This window comes from Podarcis gaigeae (genome assembly GCF_964106915.1).
Source record: "Podarcis gaigeae genome assembly, chromosome: 12".
In the NCBI taxonomy this organism is placed as follows: Eukaryota; Metazoa; Chordata; class Lepidosauria; order Squamata; family Lacertidae; genus Podarcis; species Podarcis gaigeae.
In genome coordinates this window covers 25,487,344-25,510,065 of record NC_139688.1, presented here as the reverse complement: position 1 = coordinate 25,510,065, position 22,722 = coordinate 25,487,344, and the positions used below count along the sequence as shown (strand labels likewise).

At 42.8% G+C, this 22,722-nt stretch overlaps 1 protein-coding gene and 1 long non-coding RNA gene across 2 annotated transcripts in view; one reads left to right on the top strand and one right to left on the bottom strand.

Annotated features, from left to right (window-relative positions):
• Positions 1–14,915, bottom strand: part of MINDY3 (MINDY lysine 48 deubiquitinase 3) — a 38,015-nt gene extending 23,100 nt beyond the window's left edge. Inside the window, exons 1-5 of the mRNA XM_083705061.1 lie at positions 14,636–14,915; positions 14,189–14,425; positions 3,343–3,422; positions 2,632–2,689; positions 1,546–1,719 (exon numbers count right to left, since the gene is read on the bottom strand). Of these exons, the coding sequence (XP_083561187.1) occupies positions 1,546–1,719; positions 2,632–2,689; positions 3,343–3,422; positions 14,189–14,285 (409 nt within the window). The 5' untranslated portion in view covers positions 14,286–14,425; positions 14,636–14,915. The remainder of the gene's footprint in view (positions 1–1,545; positions 1,720–2,631; positions 2,690–3,342; positions 3,423–14,188; positions 14,426–14,635) is intronic.
• On the top strand, positions 9,696–9,991 carry LOC310828548. The gene is made up of 2 exons (XR_014557018.1): positions 9,696–9,855; positions 9,946–9,991. It is a non-coding gene; the product is annotated as an uncharacterized lncRNA (long non-coding RNA).
• Positions 14,916–22,722: the final 7,807 nt, after the last annotated feature.

Here is a 22,722-nt window from a genome sequence, read left to right as displayed (position 1 = left end):
ACATTTTGATTCACGATATTTTGCTAGCTCAAATATTATGAAGCAATGATCAAACTGGTTTTGGAGGATATGTTGAAGTATCACTCAGCCCTACTGTAAGGAGCAAGGGCAAGTCCCACTATGTGAGCAGATGCCCACCTGTGCAATGTGAGATGTCACCAAAAGTTCCCTATATTGAATAAGTGTGGGTTTGCTTGTTGGTTTTAAAAGCCAGACTTTTCGCATGTACTTAGAACCTGATAATGGATACTGAATACTTGTGTTACCAATATTTATTAAATATGTGCCCATTCTGTTGCAATTAAATCAGGAAAGAATAAAAAGTACAAATCACGAGCTGCTGAAACTAAGCTGGTAAATGTGACACAATTATGCAGAAGTAGATACCAGTGATAGGAATGTGGTGTTCTCTTTTACTAAAAGGTACCCGTAATAGCACTTTTCAGAATGTCATAGAATTATAGTGGTTTTCCAGCATTCTCTTTTTTAAAGTAGCTTTTTAAATAAGAATATTTCAAAATGCAATGACATGATGATAAAGTGTATTTATGTGAGGGGGAAGGTTCAATTTCTCCTTTTATTTTTATGACCCACGTATGAATAAATTTACTTAAGAGAAAATATTTTGACAAGAATATCAGAACACTAATCACATGCAAGAGTCTTTAAATTATTTCTCGTCATAGCAACTCTCCTCTAGTGACTGCCCATTGTGAATGACCTAATGATTTCATATTAAATTGACTGCAGGTGGAAACTAAACAAATGTGTTAAAATAACCCAAAGTAACTATGGAACACACAAGGGTACTAAGATAAATTTAACAGCGAAAAGTCGTTTCCAAATCACTCACACTGGTCCTCTACAATTAAATATATATTTAATAGAACTGACAATTGATAAATCTTATGCTTAATAAATATTAAACTGATGAAAATTTGCATATGACTACTTCTGAAATTCTTAAGTTATGCACATGAAGCAGATAGAGGAATGCCTCTTCAATATTATGCCTCACACCTACAGCATTTCTAAATTATTGTATCAGAAAAATAGTGCTATACAGTCTGCTGCCTGATTCATTAGGGGCACCATTTTATTAAGTCAAAATGTGTTTATATAATCCAAATATTATAAACCTAATATTCAATAACTAAGGGTTGCCTAGCACCATAAAATGGGATGCAACACTAGGCTTGACTGTTTGTCAATGTCCTTAGATCAGGGGTGGCTAACCTGTGACTCCTCAGATGTTGTTGAACTACAACTCCCATCAGTCTGAACCAACATGGCCAATCATCAGGAATGATGGGAATCAAGTTCAGTGACTTCAGGAGAGGGGATGCTGCACAGGTTAGCCCACCCTGCCTTAGATCAATGGCACTTAAATGAGTCTGTATTGAGCTTAATTTTTGCAACTGAAGAAGAACTAGTGCCAGGATAAGAGATCTGGTATATAATAAAAAGCATTCTTAAAAACAAAAGAAAGCTTGTTAACAAAACCAAAGCAGTGTTCAGAATCATATTACACAAGGCATATCTTACAAGGCTGGTCCTCTTGGTGGCTTGACTCAGCAGAACTCTCAGAAATACTAGCAGTTTCTTCAGCAGTCCTTCCTCTTCGCCATGTTACCAAACAGTATGATTCTGAATTATCAGAGGAAGCCAGTTCCAAAATATCACTTAAGGTATGACAGAGGAGATTCTTCTGCTCTTCCTCTAAAATATTCAAAGTCAGAACAAACACAAATTTTGACATTGAACTTGCATGCAAAACATCTGGCAATGTTCATACTACTCAGGGTTTTCCTTAAACCTTGGCAGCTTTAAGGCAGGCTAGGAGAAGGATTGGCAACTGGTGGTTTCCAGGTCAAATCTACCGGTATAACTTGAGGCTACCTAGACACCTAATCTACCAGTCCAATTTTTCTACTTAATTCAGCAGGGACAGGAGGATAAGAGTACGAAAATGGAACAAGGGAGGCATGATGCAGAGCAGAAAAGATCCGTTTACAATTCATGTTATGATCACAATACAAATGAGGTCAACCTTAAGAACCAGTTTTTCTTTGCATTTATAATTTGACAACTTTGGCAGATTCCAGTTCACTGTTTTTTTCTAGGGGGGGGGGGGACTAAACATACACACAATTAATTTCTACTAAGCCTTAGAAAATCAAGGGTAATGGACAAAGGTTCTTTATTCATCAGAGTTCAAAGTGCCTCCACTTATCCTAATTGAATACAATGATCAATGAGGATAAGTCCACCTTCTCCAGTCCTAAGATAAGAGAAACAAGTTCAGCAGAAACAGTAAGACAAACTGTGTAGTAAGAATAAAGAATATACAGTGACATTTCTGCCACTTGCCTAATTTACACGACAATTCCATTTGCAGGATTTGGACTTTATTGAGCCCAACTTAAATTTTGTAATGCTGAATTCTACATCCTCTATTTCAAAATCAGCAGCAAATAATGCATTTGTACACTAATTGTAACATCAAATTACTGCAGAAGCATATTGCTAATAGCTCATGAATAATAGTGAACTATAATTTAGCTTAGCACTGTGTAATTTGCTGGCAAGTACTATATCAAAACCCTCTTGTGGAGGTAGGTTTATGGTTACCTTGACATTGTCTCCAGGTAGATTTCTCACAAGTAAAAAGCTTCTTCAGAAGGAATGCCTTATATTAAAGATAACATTGACATATCAGATATGTATGATTTGTTCTTCAGTGGTGCAAAGTGTTCCATTTTCAATATCAGTTTAACTTCTTTTTAAAAAAATAAAATACATTCCTAGTTACAGAAGACCTTTTTCCCTATGCAAAGGTACAATTTACTTTTTTGCTCAGTATCACTAAATTATTTACATAGCTACGGGATTAGAAATGCTTTACTATAACAGCATGATAAATTTTCTCATGCAATTATATCATTCTCTCCGAATCTTACACATGTTTGAAGCATTTGATGGCCAATTTAGAAGACTAGATATCTGCCCCTACCTAAAACATAAAATGAACTTTATCAAGAGTTAAGTGCTGCAGGAACTCACGGAACAGGTTAGTTCTCAGATCTATATCTGCAACTGATTTAAGTAGGCATGTTGATTTTATGTATTATATTAATGCTGCAGACAACAGTGGCTCAAAACAGCAGCACTGGTAGTGTTCAATCTGTACTACTTCAACAGAGAATAATCACCTAAAATAAACCCAACCAATATATATTTGTCATAGTGTTTACTTTAGGTTTTCACATAAGCCAAAGGACAGAAGGCAAAAATAGGTATGTTTCAAATTTACATAGTTTCCACAAGCTTCTATAGTATTACCTGAATGGGTGCAATCACAGCGCAAGGGCCTCCTTCAAATTGTTCTAATGCAGTTGATTCTGATTCACTAAATACAAACCCTATTAGGAGGAACCAAAATAATGGGTTAGTTGTTTCCAAAGAAAAATGTCCATTAATAGAACAGTCTTTCATACTTATTCCTTGTCAGAGTCAAACTACTGAGTTCTACTTTCAATATTCTGTCTCTGCCTAATAAAACTCAAACAACCCTGCTCAGTTCTTTTAATGGTATCAATTCATTGTACTGATGTTTTCAAGAAGCTGCATCAACCCCAGCCTAATTTTCAGAGTGCTAGTAGGTAATTATCATTTCCTAGTGTTTATATCCTTACTTATCCTACCTTCTGTTAGAAATGTGCAAATGTTATTCAGTCTGGCTTGGCAAAGGCCATCAAATCCTCATTCCAATACAAGTGCTGCAGTGATGGGCATACCTTTATTGTATCACTATATATACAATATATCACTACATTTCTTCTTAAACCAGAATCTAAGCAGGTTCCAACATTGTAAAAGAAATCTTTTTCTTAATGTTTTAAGGAAAAGTCCTGGGGACAAAGTATAAATAAATGACTGGGGGCGGGGGAGTGGAAACCTACATGGTAATGTCCACATACCGGGGGGCGGGGCAGGGGAGAGGACACAGTCATGGTCTCATCAAATGACTACCTTCGACTGGGTTCAACAAATAATAAATTCTATCTGAACACAGATATCCTAACTCCCCAATGATACATTCCAGCCACACACAAAAACTGTGCTCTGCACAACTTCCGGGGTGGCGCCTTCGGCAATGGCTGCCTCCCTCTGAACTGGAGGGACCAGCTCCGCGCGAAACGGGTCATATCCGCTACGGCGAAGCGGGGACCCCTTAAAAAATCACAGGTGGATGAAGCCTGTGACCATGGGACTCGGCGGGCACCTTTAGCGCCCCCCCAACCCACAAAGGAACCCATTAACGGGCTCTGAAGCGAAGAGGGGGAGGAGGCGCGGTGCTGTGAGTCTACTGCTTTTTCCGTGGAGCGAAGCTGCATTGTCGTTGCCGGAGAGCGCTGCCTTTTTCCTGGACAATTTGGCATCTAAAGAATCATCCGTGAGTACTTAAAATTCGAACAACTGGATCTTAAATAAGGATTGGCCAGTAGAGAAGAATTGGACTCAAAATTTATCTCAATTTGGTACTGAAACGGGAAGGTCTATACAGGAAGTCAGCCTTCCTTTTCTTTGTAGTCAGAACAAAGCAAAGACAACGTAAACTAGAGCTCAGAAAATTACCTTTAAAGGATTGACTTTCATCATTTTAAATTGTGGAACCCCCCTTTGGTGGCAGGAAAAGAAGGGGGATTCTTTCTGGGACTGTTTAAACCTGCAGAAGTGAGTTTAAAGTAAAGTAACTTTCCACCGTCCTGATCCTGGAGCGGAGTGTCGGGACTGACGTTTTAAGCTCATTGACCAGAAACAAATGTTCTTGACAGATAGTTAAAAGAAAAGTAACATAGGGATTCCATTGTTTCTTTTCACATTTTAAAGGAGCAATATTTGACTGAATATCTCAAAAAAGAAACTTTGTTGCTATTGTTTTTAAAAGTAAGAAGATTTCCCCCTAGAGGGAGACTGTGAAATTGTAACCAACTTCAGGAGCTTGCAGCTGTTACAGATTACAATCGTGGGAAAGGACTTGTGACCTTGTAGAACAATGTTTCCAGAAGTGCGGTTGGGCACTCTCTACAAAATAAATGCCCTGCTGGACCAGTTAGGGCAGAAGATGGATATGGTGACTAATGCGGTCAGAAACTTTGAACAGGCAATTGGAAAGTATGTGGAGCCTACCCAGGAACTAAAACAGGAGTGTGATATGACAGCACGGATGAGAGAAGAGGATATTGCTGAATTCGGGGTGTCAGAGTTGGAGGGAGTTATGGCCCTGCAGGATTATGAGCCTTTGGATTTGATAAATGAATCTGGAAAAAATCAGATTTGGAAAAATAAAGTTCGGTTTGGTTTGGAAATGGGGGGTTGGATTGACCCCCCTATGCAGGAATATTTGGACTCTCTGAGTCGGAAATGGGCCGTCAGATATGTGGAGTGGTGGGGGCTCTTGATTTTGGAGGGAATCTGAAACAGGTGTTTAAACATTACATGGAGTTTGGGGCTGATCTGCTGAAAAGGGTCAAAAATATTATTAGGCTGGAGTTCTCACGAGCGAAAGGAAAGTATGAAGAAGAATCGCGGGGGGGACATGGAAGAAGCTTGAGGGCCTCTGACATAAGGGCACCAGGTTAATGCGCTAGGTTAAAGGGACAAAAAGGACTGACAAAATCCGGGGCCAGGAGGAAGGGACGCTGGGTGAAGATTGGATTTTTCTATATTCCTTTCCCCCCCCTTTTTTGTTATTAAGACTGCTTTAAAAATAATTGATGAATGTTAGAAAAATGTTGAAATGGAATAATTTGGCTCTAGTAAAAATGCTTTAAAGAATTAGGTTGATGACATGGCTATGAGAAGTTGATAAAAATAAGATTTAAATTTTAAGTTTTAAGGCCTGTTATAAGACAAGATGAAAATAGATTAAGATAATGTAAGAAAATGTAAGGATAAGGGATAATGTAAGGGTAAGGATTTGCTGTATCTGATTGGGTAAAGAGGAATACAAAAAAAAGGGAGGCGGAGGAAGTCAAGAAAGAAAGTTAATTAAGTATTAATTTGAAAGCTGGAATTTTTTAATTTTTTTTTGTCGGGTGGAATTTTTTTTTGTATTTAGCTTTTTTGACCTGTTTTATGTGTATTTTTGATTATGTTTTTTTTTTACTTTTTTGGTTGTTATGTGTTTTTTCTTTTATAAAAGCTTAATAAATATTTTTTTTAAAAAAAACTGTGCTCTGCAGTTTTGCTCAATTTTGTATTGAACTCCATGCACTTTCTAGGTCATATTCAATCTAGAGCAGTGTATTGCTTTGACACAAACGAGGTATTGGAGTGAACAGAGTGTACAAATATGTCACTTTTGCTTAGCTTTTCCAGTAGCTAAATGGAACCATGAAACAAACCAAAAACAATGGATACAAGTTTCATCTGCCATTTCAATATAATGGGTGAATAAGGTATTTTTACAAGACACAAACATTTACAAGGATACTGTAGGAAATGGTAAACAAGTACAGTCCATCTCTGAAGCAGGTCAACATAAAAAGCAAGACTTGCATGTAATTCCAAGGACTCTATGAACTTTTTAAAAAGCGTATTTAGGGGGAATATTTTGAATGTGAGTACTGAAGATTATAGTCACAATACGATGTTAGAACAAACTTGTATTGAGCTCAGCAGTAGCTCTAAAATTGTTATATGATAGGACAGCAAAACAAGGCCAGGTTTTCTGACTTGACAATAACTGAAGCTTATATTAACACAAAGGCACTGTAAAGCTTGAAAGCTTCTATTCCAGTCCATGCGAGTTGCTGGGGTGAAAGGGGGTGGGGAAAAGCTGCAATAGAACCAAAACCAGAAGAATCCAACTTAGGGAAGTGAAGAATAAAAAACAATAACCAAGTCAACAGAACAGATGGCAACAGTCATCTATTTAACAGACACTGCAGCGTATACTGTATTTGTGACAGAGGTGTTTATCCTGTTTTACCAGAAATCTTCTAGCAGGTCACACAACTTTCTCATATATCACAAAACAATTTTTCCATCCTGTGCAAACACAGAAATTGCAGCTGACTATACCCCCAGTCACTCAAGTTCACACACTGTCTACATGAGTGAGTACACACGAATGTGATTTATTATGTACACAAAAGGACCAGGGTGGTGATTGAAATGTTTTTTATCCAACCTTTGCAAAAAGAAAATTATTCTTCAAATTAATTACTTAGCTGGGATTTCTTCAACTTACGTTTCTTTCTTATTGATCCTTCAATTATAGTCACAAATATTTTAAATTATAACCAAACAAGCTTGCACTTCTGACCAAATTATTTCAGTACAGCCAGTAATTACTAATTTAATAGCCTGAAATACTGCCAGTCAAAGTGAACCTTTTTTAAAGAAGAAGAAGAAAAGAGAAGGCCAAGACAACTTTATGATTCATCCCTTTTTTTTGGTCAACGCATTTCAGAGATTTGGAATTGTTCATCCATGAGATTTCCTGTCCACTGTTGCCAGTGTTTTTCTGAAGGCAACACGGAGCCCTAATATAACCCTAGTCTGCTCATAAAAACAAATTCATCCTTAAAACAGACAACTGCCAGAACATACTAATTGCCCTTCCCTTTCTTATCAACATATCCAGCTGCCAGGTCCCTCAATCAAACAGACTTTAATATAAAAGCACTGACAGCAGCAGCCAAACTACAGAACCTAAGATAATAGCTTAACAATAACAAGTACCGTATTTTTCGGTCTATAACACGCACCTGACCATAACACGCACATTGTTTTTAGAGGAGGAAAACAAGGGAAAAAACATTCTGAATGAAACAGTGGATGTATCATTTTTGGGCTTCATGCTGTGGCCACAGACATGTGATCTGATGGTGAATTTGGGGTGACCCAATGCAAAGATCCTGAGAATCCCTGTGGATCTATGCTTTTTAACCACGTTTTTGCACCATTGCAGCCCCATGCAACAGTGGGTGCGTGATTTTGGGGGGGCAGGCTGTAGCCATGGACATGCTATGTGATCTGATGGTGAATTTGGGGTGACCCAATGCAAGGATCCTGAGAATCCCTGTGGATCCATGCTTTTTAACCACATTTTTGCACCATTGCAGCCCCAGGCAACAGTGGGTGCGTGATTTTTTTTGGTGCAGGCTGTAGCCATGGACATGCTATGTGATCTAATGGTGAATTTGGGGTGACCCAATGCAAAGATCCTGAGAATCCCTGTGGATCCATGCTTTTTAACCACATTTTTGCACCATTGCAGCCCCAGGCAACAGTGGGTGCGTGATTTTTTTGGTGCAGGCTGTAGCCATGGACATGCTATGTGATCTAATGGTGAATTTGGGGTGACCCAATGCAAAGATCCTGAGAATCCCTGTGGATCCATGCTTTTTAACCACATTTTTGCACCATTGCAGCCCCAGGCAAGAGTGGGTGCGTGATTTTTTTGGTGCAGGCTGTAGCCATGGACATGCTATGTGATCTAATGGTGAATTTGGGGTGACCCAATGCAAAGATCCTGAGGATCCATGTGGATCCATGCTTTTTAACCACATTTTTGCACCATTGCAGCCCCAGGCAACAGTGGGTGCGTGATTCTGGGGGGGCAGGCTGTAGCCATGGACATGCTATGTGATCTGATGGTGAATTTGGGGTGACCCAATGCAAAGATCCTGAGAATCCCTGTGGATCCATGCTTTTTAACCACGTTTTTGCACCATTGCAGCCCCAGGCAACAGTGGGTGCGTGATTTTGGGGGGGGGGCAGGCTGTAGCCATGGACATGCTATGTGATCTGATGGTGAATTTGGGGTGACCCAATGCAAAGATCCTGAGAATCCCTGTGGATCTATGCTTTTTAACCACGTTTTTGCACCATTGCAGCCCCATGCAACAGTGGGTGCGTGATTTTGGGGGGGGCAGGCTGTAGCCATGGACATGCTATGTGATCTGATGGTGAATTTGGGGTGACCCAATGCAAGGATCCTGAGAATCCCTGTGGATCCATGCTTTTTAACCACATTTTTGCACCATTGCAGCCCCAGGCAACAGTGGGTGCGTGATTTTGGGGGGGGCAGGCTGTAGCCATGGACATGCTATGTGATCTGATGGTGAATTTGGGGTGACCCAATGCAAGGATCCTGAGAATCCCTGTGGATCTATGCTTTTTAACCACGTTTTTGCACCATTGCAGCCCCATGCAACAGTGGGTGCGTGATTTTGGGGGGGGGGGCAGGCTGTAGCCATGGACATGCTATGTGATCTGATGGTGAATGTGGGGTGACCCAATGCAAGGATCCTGAGAATCCCTGTGGATCCATGCTTTTTAACCACATTTTTGCACCATTGCAGCCCCAGGCAAGAGTGGGTGCGTGATTTTTTTGGTGCAGGCTGTAGCCATGGACATGCTATGTGATCTAATGGTGAATTTGGGGTGACCCAATGCAAGGATCCTGAGAATCCCTGTGGATCCATGCTTTTTAACCACATTTTTGCACCATTGCAGCCCCAGGCAACAGTGGGTGCGTGATTTTTTTGGTGCAGGCTGTAGCCATGGACATGCTATGTGATCTAATGGTGAATTTGGGGTGACCCAATGCAAGGATCCTGAGGATCCATGTGGATCCATGCTTTTTAACCATATTTTTGCACCATTGCAGCCCCAGGCAACAGTGGGTGCATGATTCTGGGGGGGCAGGCTGTAGCCATGGACATGCTATGTGATCTGATGGTGAATTTGGGCTGACCCAATGCAAAGATCCTGAGGATCCATGTGGATCCATGCTTTTTAACCACGTTTTTGCACCATTGCAGCCCCAGGCAACAGTGGGTGCGTGATTTTGGGGGGGCAGGCTGTAGCCATGGACATGCTATGTGATCTGATGGTGAATTTGGGGTGACCCAATGCAAAGATCCTGAGGATCTATGCTTTGTAACCACATTTTAAGTGGGGAGGGAAGGAAAAACACAGAAGGGACAAGGAGCAGGAGAGGGGTGTGCAGAGAAGCAGCTGGCTAAGAATGCAGGAGAGGGGTAGGGAGGATTGGAAGGCAAAAGTTTTCCCCCACCCAAGCCAGCCAGCCAGCCAGCCAGCCAGCCATCTCTCTCTCTCTCTCTCTCTCTCTCTCTCTCTCTCCCTCCCTCCCTCCCTCCCTCCCCCCCTCTCTCTCCCTCCCCCCCTCTCTCTCCCTCTCCCCCAGCAGCACCGGAGCTTGCCTGGAGGGGAGGTGCTTTCCCTGCTCTTTGTTCCGTTTCAGCAAACACAGCAAGGAAACAGAGGAGGGTGGGCAGTAAGACCCTGAGGCAGAATGCAGGAAAGCAGCCGCTTCCTCTTTTCAGGTTTCGCTTCTCCGTGCAGCGTGCAGCGCCGCGATTTGATTTTTGCTTGATTTTTCGGCTCCAGGGACCACACATTCGCTCTATAACACGCACAGACATTTCCCCTTCCTTTTTAGGAGAAAAAATCTGCGTGTTATAGAGCGAAATTTACGGTAAGTTACAAGCTCCAGAATGTTAACTGAGCATGCACACACACAGAGAAATGCAATCAATGCAATACCCGCTTATAACATTCCTCTCTATGTAAAACGGGAAAATAAATTTAAAAAGCTTTCGTGTGCATGCACACTTCTTCAGATATCTGGTATCTGAAGAAGTATGCATGCACACCAAAGCTTATACCCAGAAGAAACTTAGTTGCTCTCTAAGGTGCTACTGGACATTAATTTCTATTTTTTAAAAAATTTACTTCGACTGCATCAGACCAACACGGCTACCTACCTGAATGTAAAACAGGAAATAAAAGGAAAATAGCCGTTCCCAAGAGGGGACAACATAATGCGTGATTATTGTTTCAGCAGCCAACACACAAAGGAGAACAGTTGTAGAAAAATAAAGGACAAATCACATTGGTCTAGAATGCATATAACATTAAACCATAGTTTAAACAGGCTGTAGTGCTACTGCACACTGCTCAAAGTTCCTGTGGTGTTCTTCTCCTGCTCCTGCTCCTATTGCTCCACAGACAAAACAAGCCAGAGTCTGGCCTGTTATCTGAACCCAGGCTCATTGCTTGTTTCTTTCAAACCAACCATGAACAGAAATCAAGGTTTGTTCTTGGTTTAACCCTCGTGGTGTGGCTTGAGAAGAACAAACCACAAGCCCAGGTTTGAACAATATGACAAGCCAAATTTGGGCTTGTTTTGTTTGTGGTGCAGCAGGAAGATTGAAGGAGGACCACCTTAGGAACCTATGAGCAGCATATACCATCTCACTGCTCATTCACATTGAACCACAATCTATTTTTAATGTGATGTATGAAGTAGGCCACTGGAAGCAAACAGGAGCATTTCTATAACACCAACACATTTTGAACATGGTCATAACCACAAATGCAGATTTTATTGATGATGAAACATGAACTGTGGCCAGAACTGAACTGAGGAGAGCAATTAGCAGCAGCATTCTGCTGCAAGAAGCCAAACTTCCAACTAATCGTTCTTGTTCTCTTCTCTCAATTACCTTTTATTGCAAAACAAATTATTTCATTAGAGTGGTTTGCCATGCATCTGATATTCAAGTTGATGGAAATGATAGAATGGGCTAAGACAGGCTTCCTCAACCTCGACCCTCCAGATGTTTTGAGACTACAATTCCCATCATCCCTGGCCACTGGTCCTGCTAGCTAGGGGTCATGGGAGTTGTAGGCCAAAAACATCTGGAGGGCCGAGGGTGAGGAAGCCTGGGCTAAGATATTGTCAATGAAAGGGGTGCCTTTTTTTGTAGATCTACCAAGGAGTTAGTTACTTGGGTACAACATTTGGAATGGTGGAGACGATGTATACTGCAAAGACAAGAGTAACTACACATGTTACTACCCAATTAATTCATTTAACATGTTTACATTTCCATTTAACTTATCAGTACTACATGAGCATATACTGGCTAGGTTGCACCAGCAGCTATTTTAAATGGGCTATAGGGCTGAATCATCTTGTGGTGTCCACAAAATTTAGCAATTTCCAATTACAGAATTGCACTTCTAAAAGGACATTATACTATATTGTCAAATGAAAAATACGGAGAAATTAAAATGAGGACCATATTAACTTTCTAGAAAGATTACATGGATGATTCCTAAATGCTGTTTTTTAGAGGGAGCTTTCGGTGCCATGCCCAAACACAGTAATTATTATTGGATAAATATTTGCACTTCATTGTTTCTATTGCCAGTGCTGTAATAAGCAATTGAAAGCTTTTATTATCCTCTTGGGAATCAGTAGTATGGACACAATCCATAATTTCTTTCTACCAAGATCACAGCACATCAACTTTTAGGTTACAAAAAAAATCTCCCAAAGCAAAACAGAAAGAACAGAATAAATTGTAAGGTTTTTATATTCATTATTCATGGACAAGCTGTTGATAGCAGTGTTTGCTATCAGTGCAATCAATGCTGCATCATTATATGCATAGAGTAAGCCAAAGTCAAGCTTAGAGGAGAGGAAATGTTGAAACCTTTTTCTACATATTCCACAGCAATCTAGACTATAAATGTGAAATTATACTAAAAGGATAATTTACATCCCAAGTCCATGCAGTACTTAGAAGAAAGCCTTGCTAACAAATCAAAAAGTATTTCAGATTCTTGGGCAAGAGCACCAATTTTCCAGCCCTGTGAAACCAGACCAAAAACATAACACGTAATATGACATGGCAGAAATTTCTCAGAACTAACAGTTAGAATGACTGTCTTAAGGAAACCCAGGACCCTTGATTTACACACATGACGGAATAGCACCAATGTTACCCAACCATGTAGGATAGTTATTACAAATAGCAATAAAACTGTGCTGAACATAGTAGCACTGTTTACAACATGGAGCTGGGAGAAAATTACTAGTTTGTCCTTCACCACAGGCAAAGGAGCAGCAGAAGATGTATCTTGTCACCTACTGGGTTTAGAGCTGGGTGACATCAGCTTTTCAACATCATGGTGTATCGCCAGCCAAACATCGCAGTTTGGCGATATACCGTGATGTTGAAAAAACAAGATGCATTGGCTTCTACCCACGAGACACCAGGTGAAACTGCCCCAGCTTTCACTTTGAGAGCTGAGGAAGTTTCACCCAGGCTCGCAGGTTAGGACAATGCAGACTGTTTGTGCCTCATGTGCGAAGCATTGGGGCTCCTTTGACTGCCCGCTGTGGGGAGTGGCAACTGTGCTCCCCTCAGCTGAGCCGTTTCACAGAGCCCCCACCCTGCTTGCAGAAGCCAGTGCCGGGCTGGGGGTTCCTTTAACTGTTCAACTGAGGCAAGGGCAGTTTCACACTCCTCAGTTGAGCAGTTTAAAGATGCAGAGGGAGGAACAAACTGTATTGGTGCCTCACCAATACAGCTTGTTTCTCCTCTATCATATGAAGGCAAAGTGGGATGGCAGTTTCACTCAGAGATATAGAAACTCTTGACTCTCTCCAGCGGATGCTGCTAGAAGAGGGACTCAGGAGCAGAGGCAGTTTCACCAGCGATATACCGCTGAGTGAAACCGACATCACGGTCTGCTCCTTATACCGGTCCTGGGTGATATATCACCTGGGCCTAACTGGGTGGCAAATACACCCTTTCCCAATAGTAAATATACTGAAGACTTTTACAGACAAAGAGAAAGGGTTTGCCAACCTTATGGTGCAAAAGATATCCCCAGTTCATACATAGATAGGGTGGGGGTGGGGAGGCAAATGACACATCTTAACAGCTATCAGGATGACTGTGCCACCACGCAGTATATTTGGGTCCCTTCCTGCCCATTTCAAAACAGGGGAATAACAAGCAAAGGAAGCTGTATCAAGGGGAGAGAATATATCTCAGCTCACTAGTTACAGTGCAAAAAAAGAGGGGGGTACAGAAGAGCAAGGGTGGAGATCCCTTATTCTCCCAAGTCACAAACCACCCACCTCTCTGCCATGATGCAGTTCAAGGCTGCGCCAGCTGGGAGCGCTTGTCATGCCAGACACTACCGACGGCATCACGCTTCCCACCAGCGCCTGACGAAGAATGGGGGAGAAGGAAAGAGCACAGGGGTCCAAAGGCAAGAAGACGTGTGTGCAGAAGGTGCGAAGAGGAAAGGAGGGAGGATGGGGGGGGAGGAGGAGGCCGGGACGTACCTTGTGCCCACCGGCAGAAGATGGTGTCGGCGAGGCCCTGCGTGCCGGGCTTCTTGCCCCACACCAGGTGGACGACCTCCTGCCCCAAGTCAGCCATGGCGGCGGCTCCCGGCGGCGGCTCCCGGCGGCAGCACAGGCGACGGAGGGGCGGCGGCCAACCTGCGTTCGCTGAACATGGGCAGGAGGCGGAGGAAGCGGCGGCGAAGCGGACTCCTCACGAGGCGGCGGCTGCCGGGCCTGAAGGGGGAGAAGCGGGAGATGCTGAGGAAGCGGGACAGGGGCAGACGGAGGCCCAGCGCCGCCCGTTGAGGCGCTTCTCCCTCGACAGAGGGCCGCGCCGCCCTCCCCCGGCTTCCCCTCAGAGGCCGCGCCTGAGGAGGCCGCGCTTCCCCAAGAGGGGCCGCCTGGACCGACTCCCCCGTCGGCGTCGCGGATGCTTATACTGACCGGCCTTTCTGCTCTTCCTCCCTCACTGCTGCGCGCGCGCGCCCGCCTGCCTCACCCTCTCCCTTCCTCAGGGCTCAGTAGTAATACTGAATGGCGGGGTTGGGCACTACGGGCAGCCCCCATTGGAGCAGCTCCTTGACAAGCAAGCACCCCGTCGAATCGGAGACGTCGAAGCGGGGCTCATTTTCTCCCCCCGCCCATCCTGACTCGGGGAGTTAACAACACGATCAGAAGCGGGGCGGGGAAGGGAAGGGATGCACACAAACACGCTCGGCCGCACGCCAATCAACAACAGGGCTGGCTGTGATTCGACTGAGCTGCGGCAACAGGCATGTAGGCGGGCCAATCCATGGCGGGCGGGCGGAGCCGGAGGTAGGGCGAGATGCTCATTCATAGGGTGGGTACAAAGAAGGGTTCGTTTTAAAGTGAGAGAGTCCCGCCCGGCTCTCGCTTCCTGTGTGAATGCTCTGTGCGCGAGTGTCCAGGTAAAAATGGGAAGAGTCGTCGTGCACGCGGGTTGGATTTCTGTTTTTTAGTTTAGGAGGTTTTAAAATATTGCAGAATAGAATTTAGAAAAGGAGGATGAAGAGCATATTAAGTCAAAATAACCCATAACATACCAGTTACGAAACAAAATTAAAAAGAATTCCTTCCAGTAGCACCTTAGAGACCAACTAAGTTTGTTATTGGTATGAGCTTTCGTGTGCCTGCACGAAAAAAACTCGTTCAGTGCATGCACACGAAAGCTCGTACCAATAACAAACTTAGTTGGTCTCTAAGGTGCTACTGGAAGGATTTTTTCTTATTTTGTTTAGACTACGGCAGACCAACACGGCTACCTACTTGTAACTATACCAATTACGATCCAATAACGTAAAGAAAGAAAAAGCAATTGGGTGCACAAGTTCAATGCCGATGGATCAGCTTTGGGGCCAAGTTCCCCACAGGAAGTGCTGAGCAAAGGACTTTTTGACAGGTGGGTGGTACATAATGCATACCCTCCAACATTTCTTAGGTGAAAATAGGGACATCCTATTTATCATCCTCAAGAGCAATTTTTATCATTTATACCCCATCCATCTGACTTGGTTGCCCTGGCCACGTTGGGCTGCTTCCAACCTATATAAAAACATAATAAAACATTAAAAATTAAAAAGCTTCCCTCTACAGGGCTGCCTTCAGATGTCTTCTAAAAGTTGCATACAGTCATACCTCAGGTTGCGAACATGATCCATGCAGGAAGCACGTTCGCAACCTGCAGCGTTCGCAGTTTGAAGCGCTGCGCATGCGTGTGACACGATTTGGCACTTCTGTGCATGCGTGTGATGTCATTTTGTGTTTCTGCGCATGCGTGAGCGCTGAAACCCAGAAGTAACCTGTTCCGGTCCTTCCAGGTTCGGCAAGGTCCACTACTCAAAAACATGCAACCCGCAACATTCATAACCTGAGGTATGACTGTAGTTACTTAGCTCCTTGCCTTGGGGGTGGGTCCCATGATAATCTAAATTGCTGTAAGTGAGCCATCAGGCGTCTCATTGTGCATTTCTCAGCATCTAATCCTGTTCAGCCCTAAGAATGAGGTCTTTCTTGAGCTTATGTAACATCCCTTTTTCTGCTTGATCGCCATTTGAGCACCGAAGTACTTGTATCACGTGTGTGTGTTTGTGAAATAGTAGCAGAAAAGTGCCAGCAGTAGAAAACTGGGCTTGATGGAAAGAAAGAGAAATAGGAAACAATTTCCAGTGGGGTAACCATTTTTGTCTGCAGCAACAAAAACACAGTTTGTGGCCCTTTTAAAAGACTAGCAAATTTATAATGGTATAAGGTGTTATGAACTGGAGCCCACTTCATCAGATACATGACATGTTATACAAGGTAAAGCAGTATACTTTTGACAGCAGAAGATTCTTAGCACTGACGTTGGAGGAAAATGAAATGCATAATAATACAGACTCTGATGATTATACAAAAAATCAAATTAATAGAGAGACCATTCACAAAGCAGCATTGAAGACAACACAAACATCCTGGTGTTGGCAACCTAATTAATACATGCGGAGGTTGGGGGGGGGCTGTTCTTTTATCTCAGTTCAGGTCACAGGTGAAAAAACTGAACTTCTTGAGTACAGTGGTACCTTGGGTTACATACGCTTCAGGTTACATACGCTTCAGGTTACACACTCCGCTAACCCAGTAATAGTGCTTCAGGTTAAGAACTTTGCTTCAGGATGAGAACAGAAATTGTGCTCTGGTGGCATGGCGGCAGCAGGAGGCCCCATTAGCTAAAGTGGTGCTTCAGGTTAAGAACAGTTTCAGGTTAAGAATGGACCTCCGGAACGAATTAAGTACTTAACCCGAGGTACCACTGTATAATTCAGCAGTTCCACACTGGAATTTCTCTTCAGTCATCGATTGTTCAAGTGTGGCCACTGTAAGTTCTGTGGACCATATTTTCCCATTTATTGATAACTCTCAAGATATAGAATCATAGAATCATAGAGTTGGAAGAGACCACAAGGGCCATCGAGTCCAACTCCCTGCCAAGCAGGAAACACCATCAGAGCACTCCTGACATATGGTTGTCAAGCCTCTGCTTAAAAACCTCCAAAGAAGGAGACTCCACCACACTCCTTGGCAGCAAATTCCACTGTTGAACAGCTCTTACTGTCAGGAAGTTCTTCCTAATCTTTAGGTGGAATCTTCTTTCTTCTAGTTTGGATCCATTGCTCCGCGTCCGCTTCTCTGGAGCAGCAGAAAACAACCTTTCTCCCTCCTCTATGTGACATCCTTTTATATATTTGAACATGGCTATCATATCACCCCTTAACCTCCTCTTCTCCAGGCTAAACATGCCCAGCTCCCTTAGCCATTCCTCATAAGGCATCGTTTCCAGGCCTTTGACCATTTTGGTTGTCCTCTGGACACGTTCCAGTTTGTATAGATACTGCTGTTTCTTTTCTCAGCTGCCCTGAGGGGAATCATAGATAGGTATTATGAAAATTCACAAACTGTAGTAGACTACACACACGTAAATGGAGATGATGGAAAGTTCTACCAACACAATCCATCTTTCCCTTTTAAAAAATAATACTCTGGTATCGAATAGGACAGGGGTAGGGAACCTCTGGCTGACCAGACCTCCTCATTTGGCCCACAAGACTATTACCCCCACCTGCCCCACACCTGATGGCATATGTGGCATCAGGTGTGGGGCAGGTAGAGGTATACCTGATCCCTGTAAAAAAGCAGAATTAATCAGCTTGTAGCAAATACTTGCACTTCTGTGAAACCTGCCTATGTTGTAATGGATCAGACCCCATATTTGATACTCCTATTAATAATTTTCCTCAACCTAGTGTAGCCCAGCTGAGCCTATTGCATGGGGAATGAAGGCATCACATTTTCTATGAGATTCCCTCATCATAAGAGGCAACACAGGCCAGATCCACACACTGATCTTCTGGTTCCCTCACCTCCTATCTTAAAACAGCATGACTTTGTCTCCCGTCATAAACCATAAAACTTTTAAGCTTATTGTAAAGCCATAAAACCTTGAATGGACAACATCTATTGCAAGCAATAAACCACACTTACAACGAATCCATAAACTACATGTGTTTAAAAAATGCTAATTGCTCCCAATTAGGCAGGAAGGTTTGTTTTCACGGAGACAGCAATCTGCATGAGAATCTTTAACTGACAACTTTTAGCATGCCCAGTTGCACACCAGACATGTTTCCATGTCCAAAAGATTGAACGAATGTTATTCTAATGGTGGAATTTATTATTTTTCTTTTATGCATCCAGATATCCTGTAGAAAAACCATCCTGCTATAATTTACTGTAAGTTTGTTTTCCACTTGTAATTGTGGTAGTTAGCAATTAAGTTTAGGAATGGATTGTGGATTTATATTCTTCAAAGGAAAATTTAGTATAAATCTTCTTTGGGGCATCTCGCCAGTCTTCTCTTGGAATGACTCACAACTAGCAACCAGGTAATTCTGGATTAAGAATGCATAATTTGATACAGTGTCCCCTTACTTGCCCCACTCCACTGCCACAATCTAAAAAGCCCCACAGGCTGTAACTTTTTCCCTTTGGGTAGTTGTTCCCCCTATTGATCACTCTGGTTGCCCTTTTCTGACAATATAGCTTCAAGAATGAGGACTGCTTGAGGTATGTGAGAGTAGCAACAGTGTTTTCCACTCAGTGCTTGGAACAGGGCTATCCCTACAACACCCTCACATAAGGCAAGGTGAGGGGACTGCCTCAGGCGGCAGGATCCACAGGGGCAGCAGATCCCAGTGTAGATCTTTATTCCCCCTGTGTTCCTGATGTAGATCTTCTCTTACCCCTTTTCCCTGATTGAGAGGGGGTGCCATTTTGTGCTTTGCGTCAGGTGCCGAAATGTCTCAAGCCATCCCTGGCTTGGAACTAGCCAGTGTCCTTTTTAAAAGCCCTTTAATTTTCACAGCAATACTGCTGATCTAACACCAGGTGTCAATGCTGCTCTTCCAACTATCGGAGTTCCTGTGTAGGACCTATTTCATGAATATTCTCTGCGCTTCCTCTGGCCTTTGATTTTGGTTTGGGTCCATTAGCTGCTGCTTTATGTCAATCAATATCTTATATGGCTGGTGCATCAAATACTCTACTGCATCTCCTCATGGTAGCTCTTCACTGCAGTCTTGCAGAACCTGGATAAGATTTTAAAATCAAGATTAACTCCGAGTTAATTAAATTGAAGCCATGTGAAGGAGTAGTGGGTTTCTACCTAGAATGGCTGATCCTTAAAATGATGGCATCTGTTTTCTCAGGTTTTGCTTCCTTTTTTTTTAAATAAGGGACATAGGCTATAAATTGCTGGCATAGCTCACTAGATTTTGAGTAAGTAATCTATTTCAGAAGCTTACTGCTGAATCACCACTGTGAGTTCCTTAGAGGTAGTGTTGGGGTAGCAGCTAGAGTGTTGGACTAGGCCCTGAGATACTACGGTTCAAATCTCCACTCAGCCATGAAGCACACTTGAGTGACCTTGGACCAGTCACTTACACTCAGCCTAACCTACATCACAGGGTTGTTGTAAGGATAAAATGGAAGAGGAAGAGAAGTATGTATGCCATCTTGAGCTCCTTGAAGGAAAGGTGGGATAAAACTACAGTCAATCAATCAATCAATCAATCAATCAATAACATTATATAAAAGCTACATAAACATCAGGAAGGACTTTCTGACAATTAGAGCCTGTTTGACAGTGGAATGGGCTCCCACAACAGGTGGTGGACTCTCTTTCCTTAGAGGTTGGATGGCCACCTCTCATGTATGATCTAGTTGAGATTCCTGCCTTGCAGGGGGTTAGACTAGATGACCCAATGCAGTCGCTTCCAACTCTACAATTCTATGTTTCTATGATTTGCATTTAATAGTGACTTGTTCAGCCTGAGGTTCACATTGCGCGAAGCAAAGCTACAGGGAATCAGGCAGAGGGCCTTCTCGGTAGTGGCACCTGCCCTGTGGAACGCCCTCCAATCAGATGTCAAAGAGATAAACAACTACCTGACATTCAGAAGACATCTTAAGGCAGCCTTGTTCAGGGAAATTTTTAATGTGTGACATCTTAGTGTATTTTTGGTCTTTGTGGAAGCCACCCAGAGTGGCTGGGGAAACCCAGCCAGATGGGCGGGGTACAAATAATAAATTATTATTATTATTGTTTTTGTTTTTGTTATTATTATTATTCCCTCCTTGGCATATTTCTGGTTGTAGGCATGACCTATGGAAGAAGCAAGGCCTTCTTCAGGGGTTAATACTCTGAACGCTTCCATCTTAGGCTCGGGTTGTATATATGCATAAATAAACCTATGTCATAAAAACACCATGGTATCTGCTGTCTCTCATTCCGAAGGAAACAGAAACTCTGGAATCTCTCACTGCTCAGCGACTGGGCTGCCATGCAACAATATGTACATAAGCAGGAGTTCTTGTAAACAGACTGTGGTGGCTTCGTGGAGGGATGCAGAGGGCCGAATCCATATATATAGTACACCAAGCCCAGGGTATCCTCTTGACAGCCCTGCTAGTTGTTAACATGTGTTTATGATTTGATTCAGCTCCAAAGTAGTTTCATGGTTGAGCCACCCTGATATTAATGGTTTGCAAACAGATTTAAAACAGCAACAACTTGCAGGCAATCTTAAATATGGATGTTGAGACAATAATAGGGTGGGGGTGAGAGGAATATAATAAGCTTTGATAAAGCTTTTTTTTTTCATGTAGATAGCTTGTATACGGCAAGTCAAGTTCAGTATAGACAAAGAGGAAATAATTAATCTGGGAGCAAGAGACCAGCCCAGGAAATGTGTGCCAAATGGAGCAATCAGCCCATATATTGGCTAGGGATGGCAGCGGGGAATTTATTGTGGAAAGATCTCAAGACCGATCAGGTCAGTGCATAGCTTCAGTGACAACCGAGGGTGAGCAATTTACTAGGTTGAATAACGGACCCACGCAGAATACAAAAGCAAAAGAAATGGAACTTTGGTTAGAATGCAGAGGAATAACAGTCAGAAGTATGTCCTGAGCTGTCCAAGGGTTTGTGCAGATATCTACAATTTTAGCTGGGAGCTTATGTTGGAAATGCACTCCCTAATATTTTGTGCCCAGAAATAAGAATCCTGCATTTCCCCCCTCTGCCATTCACCTTCGCATAACAAGAAAGGAAATTGCATTTGAAATGATAAAAGGGAAGAGAAATTATCATGGGTGGGAAAATAAGGTTTTTGCTGTCTTCAGCTTACTTTTGAAGTGGCTAAGAGGTGCTTGTGAGTCTCTCCTCATTCATCCTACAAATATTACTCAGTTGTTTGCACTCTGCACACTTCCCAGGTTCTCATGCTTCCTGCAAACTCCATGATGTCCTTGACAAACCTTTCCTGTAAATGCCGAAAGCACGATTCTGCCTACCAAGTGCCTGGGTTGGGCATTGATTGTAAAATAACAACAACAACAGCAACAACAACCCTTCCCCCATTTAGAAGAAATAATTGCAGAAAGAGGTAAAGAGTAAACAGAAGATCTTCCCTCAAAAACAAAATCAGCCAGTGCACTAATCTCAGACAATAGGTAGTCACCCTCCGTGGATTCCCACACATTGATTAAAAGACAGGAGAAGATATGAAGCAAAAGTAAGTCTTCCCATAGAAGTTCTTCAGAACAGGAAGCTCAGGCATCTTGGGGAACTAGAGAGCTATGGAGAAATGTTAAAATGGGAAGGGGAGGAGAGAAAGCACCACACACAGTGATTAAGTAAACTCAGTCCTGTTGTTGTTGTTGTTTAGTCATTTAGTCGTGTCCGACTCTTCGTGACCCCATGAACCAGAGCATGCCAGGCACTCCTGTCTTCCACTGCCTCCTGCAGTTTGGTCAAACTCATGCTGGTAGCTTCAAGAACACTGTCCAACCATCTCATCCTCTGTCGTCCCCTTCTCCTTGTGCCCTCCCTCTTTCCCAACATCACGGTCTTTTCCAGGGAGTCTTCTCTTCTCATGAGGTAGCCAAAGTATTGGAGTCTCAGCTTCAGGATCTCTCCTTCCAGTGAGCACTCAGGGCTGATTTCCTTACGAATGGATAGGTTTGATCCTACACCCACCAAAATCCCTGATAATTTATAAAGTATCTTGTGAAAGATTTCACATTTTCCCTGTAATCTTGGCAGCCTCCCCCTTTCTTGTCTGATGGCTTATCTCACCTTGCGTCATGGTGATGGCTCAGCCATCACTCGTCTCTGTTCTTCAGTGGCATCTTTCTAAGCCCAGATCCTGAGGAAGCTTGTTTGACTTCATATTTACTAATTTCAGGAATTATAGGGAGAACCCAGGAATTTTAAGGGATCCTTGCAAACCCATAACACTATGAACAGCTGGGAAGACAGGAAGATGCAAAGAGCTAACCCACACACCATTCTTAATTATAGTAAGTTTATGACCTACTGGGGATATAAAACATCCTATTGATTTCTCCTGCAGCTTGTATTAGTGGTAATCATCTTTTATCTAGAGGGAATGGAAAGTAAAATGATTTATAGTTCT